At 62.3% G+C, this 14,099-nt stretch overlaps 2 protein-coding genes across 5 annotated transcripts in view; one reads left to right on the top strand and one right to left on the bottom strand.

The window, feature by feature from the left end:
- Positions 1 to 2,907, top strand: part of PLEKHJ1 (pleckstrin homology domain containing J1) — a 3,609-nt gene extending 702 nt beyond the window's left edge. The window contains exons 2-6 of one of the 4 annotated variants that reach the window (XM_017874887.1): positions 139 to 149; positions 244 to 310; positions 1,811 to 1,901; positions 1,990 to 2,053; positions 2,167 to 2,907. In XM_017874887.1, coding sequence (XP_017730376.1) covers positions 139 to 149; positions 244 to 310; positions 1,811 to 1,901; positions 1,990 to 2,053; positions 2,167 to 2,232 — 299 coding nt within the window. In that variant the 3' untranslated portion in view covers positions 2,233 to 2,907. Of the gene's footprint in view, positions 1 to 81; positions 311 to 1,810; positions 1,902 to 1,989; positions 2,054 to 2,166 lie in introns of all 4 variants that reach the window. The other 3 variants (XM_017874885.1, XM_017874884.1, XM_017874886.1) reach the window with 3 other exon arrangements.
- A 537-nt stretch (positions 2,908 to 3,444) lies between these two features.
- DOT1L (DOT1 like histone lysine methyltransferase) overlaps positions 3,445 to 14,099 on the bottom strand; it is a 70,697-nt gene continuing 60,042 nt past the window's right edge. Inside the window, 7 exon segments of the mRNA XM_017874877.1 lie at positions 3,445 to 6,297; positions 7,681 to 8,128; positions 8,131 to 8,307; positions 8,895 to 9,839; positions 10,528 to 10,592; positions 12,467 to 12,672; positions 13,073 to 13,656. Of these exon segments, the coding sequence (XP_017730366.1) occupies positions 7,716 to 8,128; positions 8,131 to 8,307; positions 8,895 to 9,839; positions 10,528 to 10,592; positions 12,467 to 12,672; positions 13,073 to 13,656 (2,390 nt within the window). The 3' untranslated portion in view covers positions 3,445 to 6,297; positions 7,681 to 7,715.

Raw genomic sequence — 14,099 nt, 5'->3', positions numbered from 1 at the left:
TTCCGGGTCGGGGCGCCGGGGCGGGAGGCCGGGGTCCGGGCGGGGGCTGCCTGCGTCCCTGAGCGCGCGCTGTGCCCGCAGTGCTGAAGCGGCGGCTGGTGAAGCTGGTGGTGAATTTCCTCTTCTACTTCCGGACAGACGAGGCCGAGGTAGGGGCGTCGAGGGCGCGCGGGCGGGTCCCAGGCTGGGCCCCGCGGAGGCCAGGTGCTCACCGCTCCGTCCCGGCGCCCGTGTCTCCTCCAGCCCGTCGGAGCCCTGCTGCTGGAGCGCTGCAGAGTCATCCGGGAAGAGCCCAGCGCCTTCTCCATCAGTGAGTGGCGCTAGGGAAGCCAGCGGCGCCTCCCGCAGCCCAGGGCGCCAGCAGCGCTGCAACTGTCCCCTCCCCAGGCGCTCAAGGCCTCCTCTGTGTCCCCAGCCTGGCGCCACCCTCCTCAGATATAAGAATGCATTGTCCACGGGCAGCTCAAGGTCAGGTTCTCCTGGCGGGCACCATCCTGCCCACCTGCCAAGTCCACTTAAGCTTGGGTCCCTTCCAGACTCTGCTCTTTCTTCCCTGTGGGCCCAGGCTGTACTCACAGAGAGGCTGGGCCAGCCCCACCCAAAGCGTTTCCCAACTGCCACAACTAGCATGGGTCTAGCATTAGGTGGGGGTAGGGGGAGTGAGAGGAGGGTGTTCTCCTGGGTCTTAAGAGATTCCCTTCTGCGGGGAAAGATGGAGTCCCTGCTGGTTTGCCAGAGTGGCTGTCAGAATTTCACAGGTCAGATGGCTTAGATATCAGAAACGTTCTCTACAGTTCTGGAGGCCAGAAGTCCTAGATGAAGGTGTTGGTGGGGCTGGGTCCTTCTGAGGCCGAGGGGAATCTCCCAGTTTCTAGTGGCGGCCAGCATCCTCCAGGTTCCTTGGTTTGTGGAAGTGTCAGCTTGTCCTCCCTGCATCACATCTGTGCCCACATTTCCCCTTCTACACAGATGCCAAGCAGAATTTAGGGCCCACCCTGACAACCGCTTTTTACTTTTTTATTTATTTATTTTTTGAGACAGGGTCTTGCTCTGTCGCCCAGGCTGGAGTGCAGTGGCGTGATCTAGGCTCACTGCAACTTCCCCCTTTAGGGTTCAAGTGATTCTCCTGCCTCAGCCTCCCAAGTAGCCGGGATTACGGGCGTGCACCACCATGCTCAGCTAATTTTTGTATTTTTAGTAGAGACGGCGTTTTGCCATGTTGGCCAAGCTGGTCTCGAACTCCTGACGTCAGGTGATCATCCTGCCTTGGCCTCCCGAAGTGCTGGGATTACAGGCTCCAGCCACTGTACCCGGTCCTCTTTTTTTTTTTTTTTTTTTTAATTTTTGAGACAGAATCTTTTGTTTCCCAGGCTGGAGTGCAGTAGCGTGATCACGGCTCACTGCAGCTTCAACCCCCTTGGCTCAAGCGATCCTCCCACTTCTGACTCCGGAATGGCTGGGCCTACAAGGCCCCACCACCACACCCGGCTCATTTGTTTTTGTAGAGGCGGGGATTTTGCTATGTCACCCAGGCTGCTCTCGAACTCCTGAGCTCAAGCAATCCTCCCACCTCAGCCTCTCAAAGTGCTGGGATTACAGGCGTGAGCCAGTGTGTCTGGCGACAACCTCATTTTCACTAGTTTATTTGCCAAGACCGTATTTCCATACAGGGTCACACTCACGGGTTCTGAGAGTTCAGGACATGAACACATCTTTGTGGGGGCCAGAGGAGGAACAGTTTTGGGCAGTGGCAAGAGGAAGCTGCTCCTGTGGTTTTGGGCAGGACCGACCACAGGTGCTCCTTCCCCAGGCTTCATCGAGGACCCTGAGAGGAAGTACCACTTTGAGTGCAGCAGCGAGGAGCAGTGTCAGGAGTGGATGGAGGCTCTGCGTCAGGCCAGGTGGGGCCAGGCGGTGGTGGGCACCGCTGGGGTGGGCACAGCAGCCATGCAGAGCAGGCAGCTGACCCTGTGCCACCCTCTTCCCCAGCTACGAGTTCATGCGGAGAAGCCTCGTCTTCTACAGGAATGAAATCCAGAAGGTGACAGGCAAGGTGTGTGCAGGGCTGCAGAGGGCCGGGGCGGGGCTGCAGGTGGCTGGGGTGGGGCTGCAGGTGGCAGAGGCAGTCCTCCGGCCCTGGCTAATGGCCACCTGTCCACCCCACAGGACCCCCTGGAGCAGTTCGGCATATCCGAGGAGGCCAGGTTCCAGCTGAGTGGCTTGCAGGCATGAGCGCAGGGCATGGCAGTCGGCGTGCCGCTGGACAGGACTGGCCCTGCCCAGCCGTGAGTCGCTTGGCCATGCCTGGATTTTGTTTGGTTTTTGGTTTTTGGATCAGGGTCTCACTGTGTTGCCCAGGCTACAGTGCAGTGGTGCCACAGCTCACTGTGACCTTGACCTTCTGGACTCACGTGATCCTCCTGCCTCAGCTTCTCAAGTCGCTGGGGTCACAGGCATGAGCCGTCACATCCAGCCATCACACCTGGATTTCAGTGGGAGGTTTTTGTTTCAGAGACATCCAAAGCCTGAAGCCAGCTGGGTGTGGGCAGGGGCTGCATTTTGTGAAACTGCCCAGCAAGCTGCCCTTTCCGGGGCCCCAGGACCCACCTGACTGGCCTGGCACCTGGTGCCAAGTGCTGCTGCAGGATACACGCCCTCCCACGGGTGCCCTGCCTGAGTTGTGTGCACCCAGGGCCTGGCGACCCCCTGGGCTGGTGGCGTGGCGCCTTGCCCCCACTGATGAATGTACAGAGCCAGATAAAGCTGTGAATGGCATGGGGGACGAGCCCCCACCAGCTGTGAATTCTCCTGCAGACAGCAGGGCCCTGGCTGTGCACCTGGGGAAGTGGTTGCCCTGGAGTCAGGGTGCTTGTCCTGTTCAAATAAAGGTACCTCTTTTCCACACTGGATGGCGGTGAAGTGAAGGAGAAGGGAGGGGCAGCTGGGGAGCCCCCACCCAAGGGAAGTAAAGCTCGGGGTCCTGAGAGGCAGGGGCTGGGCCCCCTGCACTGAGGGGAGAGCTGGAATCCCCAGCCAGGACAGGTGGAGGCTGGGACACAGGCCTGGGGAGAACGGGGCTGCTGTGTGTTATCAGGAATCCTGTGGTGACCTGGGGTCCCGCCTCTGGCATTCATGGGTCCTCCCGGAGTGTGGCTGGGGCCTGGGCTGGCTGGCTTTGGTCCATCTGGTGTGAAAAGGACTCTGCTCATGTCATTGGGGTTGCAGATCTGGTTTTTCGTTCGTCAGAAGGCAGTTTGCCTGTGGCCTGGCGCAGTCATAAGCCTCCCCAAGGCCAGGGTGTCCTGGTGTCAGCCCCTGGAGCTTCTGCTAGGAGCACCCCTAGGCCCTCCACTCCCCCTGCTTCAGCGATGACACTAGCCAGGGCCTCTCACCACCAGGAGATGCCTCATACCACCCAGAAGAAAGGCTGCCATTCACACCAGGTCCAAGTGAAAACGGTCTGTTTATTACAGCGTCTAGAGGTGGGGATGCAGAATGCAGGGGTGCCCGGAGGGAGGGGCGCCCGCAGCCCGGGGGCGGACCGTGACAATGCGCGCAATCCAAATACAGTTCACCAGAAAGACACGGCAGAGCCTCCCGCGTGTTACAAAGGCTGACACAGACCAGCAGCGTGTTGTTTTGGCGGGGGGGGGGGGAGGATCGGACCACCGATGACGAGGGCAGTCAGCTGGCGGGCGGGGGGGTCCCCTGCTGACCACTGAACAGACTGACGCGTCTTGGGGGCAGATAAATTAAGGGGGAAGTCATTTAAATAAGTCACCGTGTGTGCCTCGTGGGCCAAGGAGGGGGTGTCCTAGTCATTAGGGTTCCTATCAATTCCTGAGCAAGAGCCACTCCCAGGCGCCGCCCGCCTGCCCACAGTCAGCAGCAGCAGCAGCAGCACAGGTCCCCGCCGGCTGCCCATGGAAACTCAGACCAGGTGCCAGCACCAGGCTCCAAGATCACCAGGCTCCACAGCCATCCCGCCACCTGCCATACACCCCCCCTTCAGTCTGGGAGTGCCCAAGAGGGACACGGGTCCAGGGCTCAGAACAGGAGAGTGTCCACAGGCAGCACCACACTAGTTCACGTGTGGTGACACGCATGTGACCCAGTGGGCTCAAGGAGACTTCTGCCTGGGCCAGTGGCTCCAAGACCCAGTGTGCGCCCTGAACACACAGTCGTCTGTGTGTGGATATGGGCTACGTGGGCAGGAGCCCTGCATGGCCCATCTGCAGGACCCGCGGTGGCACCCGGACTGCCACTGTCCCCTAGAGGGAGGCAGAAGTGATACAGTGTTTAAAGAATGTGTCTTGTTCTAGACCAGGGACTCCATGCCTTCTCTGCCATCAACCCTGCAGCATATCGGGCCCATGGCGACATGGAGCGGGCTGCCCGTCCTGAAGGCCAGGCTCAGGGCTTGGGGCTCAGGCAGAGGCACAGCACCTTCGAGCTGAGAGCACCAACGTGGGGCGGGGAAGGCGCTGGGCGCCACCTAAGGGACAGGTCTGGAGCACCATCTTCAGAACTCAACTATACTGGGGGACGGGGGTCTGAGAGGTTGTTGGGGGCCAGGGGGAGGCAGCATCCCCCCACCAGGCACAAGCAGGGGTCTTCCAGGCCCTCCCACACAGGACTTGCCCACCTAGCAACCACAGAAGCCTTTCCTCCTCGGCTCCCTCTGGAGGCCACGTGCTAGGAAAACGTGGTAGGGACATGATGTGTGTCCATCCTGCCCTTGGGAACCGGAACGCAGGGCTGACACCTGGAGGGTGGATCTGTGGCACCCTGGGGAAGGGGCTCCCGGATGCCACCTCACAGGGGCAAGCACTTGAGAAGGTGGGCTCAGGGAGTGCCACACAGCCCGGGATCAGGTGTGGGCAGCTCGGACTCCCAGATCCCATCCTCCAAGGAGGGCACTTGGAGACACTCCCACCACTCCCCAGACAACCCAGGCCGACTGCAGGGCTCCCGAAGCACCAGAGTGGCCCTGCCTGCCTGCCACACCCCGGCCTCAGCGCCTCTCCTTCCACACCCAGTCCTAGGCACCCCCCAGGCTGCAGAGTGGGGGGCCGACATCACCCCAGGGCCTAAGGCCAGAGAGGCCAGGCTTCAGCAGTGCACCCCGGCCCCACCACATCCACAGCAACTGGGAGAGCCACCACAGGCTTCAAGGGACGGGTGCCAGGCATGACCCTGACAGGAAGGGGATGTGGGGCAGGCAGGGGCGCCGGCAGCTCTGTCTGGGCTGCTGGGAGCTGCAACTGAGGGGTCTGGGGTGGTGGCCAACCCTGGGGCCACTTTGTGCACTGTTTGAATAAATAAGGTTTTTCCCCTCGCTTTTTTTTCCTCTTCACTGTGCATTATACCATCTAAAAATAAAAGCTGTCAAATCTATGAAATTTATAAATTCTCATCACATCTCTATAAAATACTGCCACTCATTAGTGTGACTCTCTCCTGTACAGAAACACCAACGGACCCACAACAGGCCTGCCCCACATCGCGGGGCACGCTGCGAGCCATGGACAGCCGAGAAATACAAAAGTAAATGCACTTGTTAAACGTGCCTGCGCCGTCCTCACAGCACCATCGCACAGCACGCGGCCAGCTACGCCACCGCGCAGACCCATTCTCGTGCAAGGGCGCGACCCAAGCCCCGGAGGGTGAACAGTCTAAGGGTTCACAGTGCCAGGGTAAAGGTGAAGAGCTCAGGGCAGGCGCCAGGGGCTCAGGAAGGGGCTCAGGCCGCGGCCGGGGCCTCCGAGGAATGTGGTGGCGACGGGCCTGCCTTTGGTACGGGAGCAGTGCGTCGGGGGAGCTGGCCGGGCGGCGTTTCTGAGAACGGGGTTCGGCGTTGTCAGCGTCTAGTCAGCACCAAGCGGGTGGAGGCAGGCGCGGGCCTGGGGACGAGATAGCACCGGGGCAGGCTGTCGGCGAATCCGCTGGCGGGCCCGCCCTGCAGACACGTGTCTTTATATAGATCTCTCATATATAGATATTTATATTTCTCAATAGGTTGCCTTTTACCACTTAGATGGAATAAAATAAGTCAGAATTGTTTACACTTTTTAAAAAATGATAAATACTTTATCTAAAACTATCGACAGTACAAACTGGACCAGTCCCAGCCTCCTGCGGCGTGCGCCGCCGATTCACAGTGGAGCTCCCATCCATCCTCGCCTCTGCCATCCAGGGGTGGGAGCCCGGCAGGCCGGTGGGCACCATGCCACGGGCGCGAGTTGGTCCACACCGTCCTTGCATAGGTCTCGCGGTTGAGGTAGAAATCCTAGTTACCTGCAGAAGGGCACAGTGGGAAGAGCGACCACCTGAGGTTACCATCGCGCCTGGGGGAGCCCAACACTCACCCAGGCTGGGGACCGAGGCCTCCCATGAGCACGCAGGCCACCTGGGGCCAGCACCATGACAGGCATGGTGCCAGCTCCCTCTAACCGCAACAGATGATGGGCGTGCCCCATGGCAGACCCAGGGAGCCTGACACCTGGACACGCAGGCCAAGCTCCGGCATTCCTCCAAAGGAGACACACAGCCGAGTTCAGCTAAAGCCACCCTACCTGCAGCTCATCTCCTACGAGACCCAGCATAGCTTGTTCAGCCCGCAGGTGCCCGCACCGACCCGCCTGGCCGACCAGCCCCGGCCACGGCCTCCGCCTTGGCTCCTGGCTCCCAGTCCTCCTCTCCTTGCCCGGCGGGCTTTGGACTCGCTCAGGAAGGCCTTCGTCCCAGGGCTCCCCCCCGAGGCAGAAGGCCAGGGACGAGCAGAGGGCACCTCCGCACTGCGCTGCCGGGCACACCACGTGGTCCCCGGGTCAGCAGCCAGAGTCTCCACAGACTCCCAGGGGAGGAGTGGACAGGACATTCCCTCAAGGCCTCACGTCATCAAAATCACTCCTGCCTCCAACTTCCTCCTGGTCTCGAAGGTGGACACGATCTACACTCACCCGCCCAACGCGGTGCTGACATCGGAGCGGCTGAAAGCCCCTGGCTGTGGGCCACAACCACAGAGCAGTGTGGCCGCCATCAGCCATGTCTAGCAAGGGAGCCCCAACACACAGGGCACAGAGCTTGCCTCTCGACCCCGCCAGGAACCCAGCCCCCAGGCAGGTGGGGCACCAGGGGCCTCACTGGCTCCCTATGAGGGGTATCTGAGGCCACCAGCCAGACAGCCCCGACCAGAGACATCCATCCAGCCACCCTGGCTCCCCAGGACCTCTGCAGCCAGCACCGTGCCTGCTACACGCTGGACGCCTGGAGAACAGCACCAAGCCATGCCACCTGTCATGAGTGACCTGCACCTGGTGCAGATGGAGCCCTGGAGGCCGCTCTAGGAGCTAGAGCCCCCAGCCCCCTGGCCCGGCACCCCGTGAGCCTCACCCACAGGGGCTGGCACAGCTGCCCCCAGGGCTGGCCTCAGTCCTGCGGCATCACCACAGGGACCCAGCTGCGGGCAGCTGGAACCCAACACACTCAGGCCACTCCACGGCTGGTGCCCGTCCTGCAGTCCCTCTCGCGCGACCATCTCCCTGGTCTCCCTGGCTCTCTCCCTTTTCCCTTCTCAGGACCCCCGGGACTTCTGCCAAGCCCTGTGGCCACCTTCTCTGCCAAAGGAAGGACAGTTCAGTGTCTGGAGTGAGCCACCGCGCGGGGCTCTGGCCTTACCTTACACAATACGCACTGCTAGCTAAGCAAGGTCTTTATCGCGGCTTAACCCCCGAAAGGTGCGCGGCATAGGGAGGCGGCATGCCGAGGGACACCCACACCGCGGACGGCCCCGTGGCGCTGGCCTGCGGGATCCCGGGCGCGGCCTGGGCCAGGGCCAGCCGGGGCAGGGGCTGGTGGTGCACCGTGAAGGAGGGGCGAGCGCCCTTGTGCGGGAGGGAGGTGAGCTTGATAGACAAAGAGGCGTTAGCAGGCGGCAGAGAGGCAGCAGAGGTGGGGGGCAAGAAAGCTTGGTTAGGCGGGAGGGACGCGAGGCTCTGCAGAAGCGCGGGCTCAGGGTTAGAGGCCAGCAGCGTTGGGGGAGGAGGCAAGGCGGCGTTAGGTGGAGGCGGGGCGTGGAGGACGGGAGGCCCCGCGGGGGGCCGGCCCTGGTGCGCAGGCGGGGCAGCGGGGGAGGCGGAGGCGGAGGGGGCGGCCGGGTCTCAACCGAGGCCGGGGCCTGAAAGGAAGAGGCCGCCGCCTGCAGCGGGCTCGGGCCCAGCGTGGCACTGCCACATGCAGCCCCGCGGCCGACACGGGCTCCAAACGGATGAGCAGAGGCGGAAGGCACCGCGTGGTTAAAGACACCTGCAAACAGGAGAGAAAAACGCAGCTTCAACAGGCGGCAGCATCCAGGCAAGCGCAGAGAAGCAGCCGCAGGCTCACAAAAAGGGAAGCGAAACGGAGGCGCCGGGCGCGTGCGGGCACCAAGCGCAAACAGCGGCTTGGCCAGGCTCGTGGTGGCCCGCCCTCCGGCCGCCCGCCCCGCAGCAGCCCCAAGGCCAGGCCGCTCCCCCAGCGGCTCCTCTCCGCCCTGTCTGGGCAGGAACTGCGGGGACTCGCTCTTACCCAACACCAGCTCCCAGAGCCTTCCAGAGCCCGGGCGGCCACACTTAGCAGGTGACCTCCACGGGAGAAAGTAATGCTCTGGTGGCCCTGCGCGCCGTGGCCTTCTGAAAACAAGAGGGACGCGGTTACAACCAAAGAACCCAAGACACATGGACTCAGCGTGAGCCCTCTCCCCACAGGACTGGGGTTCGCGACCGTGCCGGGACGGCGGGGACCAGCCAGCACGAGGGGACCTGCAGCTCAGCTCCTGGCGCCAGAGAGCGTGGAAGGAAACCTGCAAAGGAAGGGGCCGCCGGCGGGGGCGCGGGGGCAGCCGCCCTGCCTACCTCCAACTGTGCTGCCTGCCACCCCGGAAAAGCTGCCCATGGCGTGCGAGTTGGTCAGTCTGGTGGCAGCGGACGACACGTGCACCAGGCCTGCGGCGGCCGGCACAGAGCTGAACAGCGACTGCAGCACGGAGGAGCCGGCCACGGAGCCGAGGTTGGCCTGCAGGGACATGGGGCCGAGCGCAAACTGCGGTCCCGGCGGGAAGGGGCCCAAGAAGGGCCGGTGCGTCTGGGTGGAGGACGCCGCGCCGCCTGCGGAGGACGCCACCGGGGCCAGGCCGGGGCCGCTGAGGAGGCTTCCGGGAGGCACGGCCGCAGCGGAGATGAAGAGGTTGTGGCCATTCTTGAGGTCGAGCTCGCGGTCTCGGGCCTTGGCGGCCTTGCCAGTCAGCAGTGGGGTCTTGTCCGTGGGCCCGCACAGCTGCAGGCCGCCCTCCCCTGCCTCCTTGCTGCGGCTGCCCTCGCCCTTCAGCCCAGCCAGGCCATCCAGCTGCCTCTTGCTCAGGAAAGGGTTGGCGTCCGAGGCCTCCTTGCCACGCTGCGAGGGGAAGCTCAGCGGGGAGCTCAGGCTGGCCGCCTCGGGGCCCTTGTGGGGAAGGGAAGCACCATCGCTGAAGCTGTGTAAACTCAGGTCCGCGGCCAGGCCCCCGCCAAAGGTGCAGCCGTTGGCAGGGTTGGTGCTCGGGCTGAGTCCGTCAGCCCCCGACAGAGAGCTGGGAAAGCCTTTCCTGGGGTGGGTGGCCAGCTTGGCATCGGCAGGGGGCTCCTCCAGGGCGGGCCGGAACGTGAACAGGGAGTTCTGGCTGAGGGCAGAGCTGGCCTGCAGCGGGCTGTCTGCAGACTTGGCCAGGCCAATGTCAGAGATGGGCGAGAAAGTGGACTTCCACTTGCTGTTGTTGACTGGCTCGCTCGCGGGCGTGGGCTTCCTTCCCGCCAAACCACCACCTGGCACAGAGGAAAGGCAGAGGTCGTGAGCCCAGAGCACCTGCCTGGGCTACCCACGAGGCTGACTGGGGCTGCTGCCACGGCACAGGCAACTCTGCAGGCAGGCCACAGACACTGAAGATGCCAAAAAGAACAGGAAGGGACAGGACAGAAGGGAAGGGGATGGGAGGAGACAAGATGGGATGGGACAGGAGGGGTACAGCACAGGATGACATGGCAGGGGATGGGACGGGACGGGTCAGGAGGGCAGAGAACAGGATCGAGGCAGCTGAAGCGGATCTCAGAGAAGGCCATGTAGGATGAGCTCTCCCTTAGCTCTGGGGAAAATGCTGAGGCCAGCAGGCCTCTGGGAGGTAAGGTAGGGCTGCCCCAGACCAGGTCAGGGACTTCACCGAGGACGCAGGCAGGGCGGGGCATGAAAGCAGGCACCACTTGGGGGGAAGGCCAGGGTGCAAAGGAAATGGGACCCAAGGTGGCGATCCCCGCAGGTCAGCCACCCGCTGCGGGAGCACGGCGCATCTGCGGAGGCCCTGGGCCTCCCAGAGGCAGTTCTGGAAGCCCAGCGTCCCAGCTGTTGGCACCCACGCAGGACACTACGCAGCGGGCCAGCCAGTGGGTCAGCAGCACTGACCAGGCACCACGGCTGCATGGACAGGCCTGGCCACGCCCCAAAACACTTGTTACTCACCATTTTCCAAAGTTTTCGGGGGAGATTTGCTTTCTAAGGAGATTGTTGCAATTTTTCTCTCAATTCTGTTAAGAAAAAAAGGTCATTAATGCTTGAAACCCAGTTGTATGCTAAGAACGACACCCATACTGAAAGCCAACAGCCCCGGGAGCTTGGGAGGCAGTGAGCAAGCAGCACCGGGCCCAGACGGGATCCATGCAGCCACCCTGGGCCAGGCCTCGACTGGGCGGCTGGGCCCTGGGATCCACCCCCCTTGCGCCACAAAGGCACTGTCCTGGCAGGGGCTCCAGGGCCTCTCCTGGGACAAGGAGCCAAGAGATTAGGTACGGCAGCTGAATGGGAGAAGCAATTTCCCAGCACACAGAAGTGTGAGAATCCCAGACACAGCTCTCTCCCTACCTCCATCTCCCTGCCCCCCTTAGACCTTGGCGCCTCCGGTGGCAAACAATGCCACAGCATTGCAGGTCAGCACATGAAGCCACACCCAACCACACACTGCATGGGGTCGCTTTGATCCAGTGTCCCAAGAACACACCAAGGACACACGAATTCCCAAAGATCCTGGAAACCACTAAGCTGAGCAATCCCAATGCAAAAAGAGCACCCAAGTGCTAGGATGTTTTTTATGTGACACGTGCATGTACCTGTGGGAAAGGAGCAAAATGAATTAACTTAGAACACCACCAAAAGCACACTTAGGGCTGGCTATGATGGTGCACGCCTATAATCCCAGCATGCTGGGAGGCAGAGGGAGGTGGAATGCTTGAGGCCAGGAGTTTGAGACCAGCCTGGGCAACATGGCAAAACCCTGTCTCTATAAAGCAAAAAAAACGAACTAGGCATGGTGGTAGCGTGTGCCTGTAGCTGCAGCTACTCAGGAGGCTGAGGCAGGAGAATCACTTGAACCCAGGAAGCGGAGGTTGCAGTGAGCCAAGACTGCGCCACCGCACTCCAGCCTGGGCGACAGATCAAGACCCTGTGTCTCAAAAAAAAAAAAAAAAAAGCAAAAAACCCTACAACGTTATGTCATTTCACAACGACTCGGATGGGTAGAATCAAAACAAGAAATTCAGTGTGGTGCCGATGTGGGGACCTCAGACCCTCATGCACCCGTGGTGGCAGGGTGGAATGGTGCGGCTGCTGGAGCGCACAGGGGGCTGGGCCACCCAGCACCTCTGCCCAGGCACCAGGAAACGGGAAACTTGCTTCCGAACAGAAACATGCACGCCCGTGGCCACAGCAGCGCTGCTCACAACCGCCAAGGGTAAGCAAGGCCAGCGCAATGGGCGGATGGATGGCAGAGCACCACCCAGCCACGAAAGGGGCCGAGGATGCACCTTGAGGACGTCCTGCTGAGATGCCAGACACAAAAGGACACATCCTGTGTGATTCCGCTCCTAGGAGGTCCCTAGAGCCCTCAGATTCGTGAAGACAGAAAGTAGGGTGGGGGTGGGTGCCAAGGGCTCTGGGGAGGGGATGGGGAGTGAGTGTTCCAAGGGGATGAGATTTTCTCAGAACATGATGGAAGGTTCTGGATTTAGGCAGTGGTAATGTTGCACACTTTAAATGGAGAATATAATATGTGAATTTTATCTAATAAAGCCATTGTAATACACTGGGCGAGACATGTGGATGAGACCCCCAGACGCGTCACTGCTGAAACTTCCCTCCTGCTGCACTCAGCTCCTCCTCCTTGGCCTGACTCTTCTAACTGGTGGCCCTGCTCGTGTCCCCCCTCCCGAATGGCCCGGGAGGCCAGCCCTGCCCGGAACAGGGCCCAGGACCTGCGGGGAGGCCCTTCACTAAACAGATGCCTCCCTCCCGTCCAGGGCACCCCCTCAGAGCCTGCCAGTCCTCCCCACCCACACATGCACACGGTGAGCAGGCACCTCCTGCCCCTGCTGCCAGGCCCTGTCCCCCTCCAGGCCCCTGGACTCGCCGGGCGCTGCTGGGCTCGTCCTCAGAGCCTGGCTCCTCGTCCGAGGTGAGCGGGGAGTAGTGTGCCCCATTGGTCTGGCTCAGAGGCCGCTCCTTCTTGAGCACGGGGGGCTGGTCGTGGTCCTGGTAGGGCACAGGGGAGCTCTTCAGGGAGGTCTCGGGGGACGAGATGGCTGTAATCTCCAGGGGCTGGTTGATGTTACTGACCTGAGGGCAGACAGACACAGCGGATGCACACACCACAGACCTGGGACCCCAAGGCAAGAGAGCCCCACGGCCCCAGGAGGCTCCTATCTGTACCCCAGGGTTTCCTGAGGAAATTGACGCCCTGCCCAGTGGCCAGTGCAGCCCCCATCCTGGTTCCTCCCGGTCCTCACACACGACCCCACAATCCCAGAGCCCCCCACACCGCCTCCTCACGTGCCCACCCCCACCAAGGCCCCACAGCCAAGGATGAAGAAGCTTGCAGGCAGCTGTCGGCTGCTTCCTCCCAGGCTGCCAGGCTGCAGATGCCTGGACAACAGCCAGACTCAGTCATAGCCCCCACTTCCCTCTGGTCTTTCTTTCACAGGCCGTGCTCCCCAGCCCCGCCGGTCCCCGTCCTTACCATGGAGTTGAGGTTGAGGGGAGACCCTGAAGGTTGTGTGAAAAGGCCAGCGACGGACGGCAGGGCTCGGCGCTTGGGGGACACGCCTGCGCTCAAGCTGGGCGTCCCCGTCGATGCTCGCTTCCGCCGCCCGCGCTTGCGGCTGTCCTGCCCGTGGCTCGGCACACAGTCCCCACGGGCGCTGGCGGTCAGGGGGCTGTGCTTGCTGGAGGGCGACTGTTTGGCACTGCCCGCACCAGTGGCGATGGTGAACACGATCCTCCTCTTGGCCTCACTCTCAGGATCTGAGAAACCGGAATCTGAGGGCAAGTCCCCCTTGCTGGCCTCAGTGAGCGGGCCCTGGGCAGCCCCACCAAGCCGGGGGCTGGAGGAGAGCTGGTGGGCGGGAGAGGCCGGGAGCGAGTTCCGGGGCTGTGCCAGCAGCAGGGGGTGCTGTGGTGTGGAGCTGCGGGACCCCACAGTGGCAAAAAGGCTCCCAGAGCTGGAGGACTCATCCAAGGTGGCCAGCTCGGCTCCAGGTGTGAGAGAGGCCGGGCTGCCCGCCAAGGCCCCGCTGATGGCCACAGAGCCAGCATAGGAGAAGCCTGCCAGGAAGGACATGGGGGTGTCAGGGAACACAGGACAGGCTCAGTCCACAGGGGCGGATGCTGGGCCCCACTGCGCCAAAGAGAAAGCCAGGCTGTGGGAGCACCACCCTCCAGGAGCTCTGTGGGCTCCAGGAGAGGCAGGGAAGTGGGGAGCAGGGCTGGAGTCTGAAAATGGCCCCTCTGGGGTGGAACCACAAGGCTCTCTGGGCAAGCTCAGGGCTCAGGATTGACCCTGTGCCTCCTCCCACCATCTGGGCTGCCTGTGCCCTGCAGGTCCCAGCTGAGATGCTGCCTCCCAAGAAGCCTCCTGGTGCGGGCTCCCCGCTGAGCTGGGCTTCCTCTGAGTAAGTTGCCCTCTGGCCCCGTGAGCTCAGAGACACCATGAGGAAAGCCCAAGGCTGCGTGGCCTCCCTCCCACCTGTTCTCAGAGGACAACTCAG

Source organism: Rhinopithecus bieti, unplaced genomic scaffold, assembly GCF_001698545.2.
Source record: "Rhinopithecus bieti isolate Rb0 unplaced genomic scaffold, ASM169854v2 scaffold_9769, whole genome shotgun sequence".
NCBI classification, from domain to species: domain Eukaryota; kingdom Metazoa; phylum Chordata; class Mammalia; order Primates; family Cercopithecidae; genus Rhinopithecus; species Rhinopithecus bieti.
This window is presented reverse-complemented; position numbering and strand designations above follow the sequence as displayed.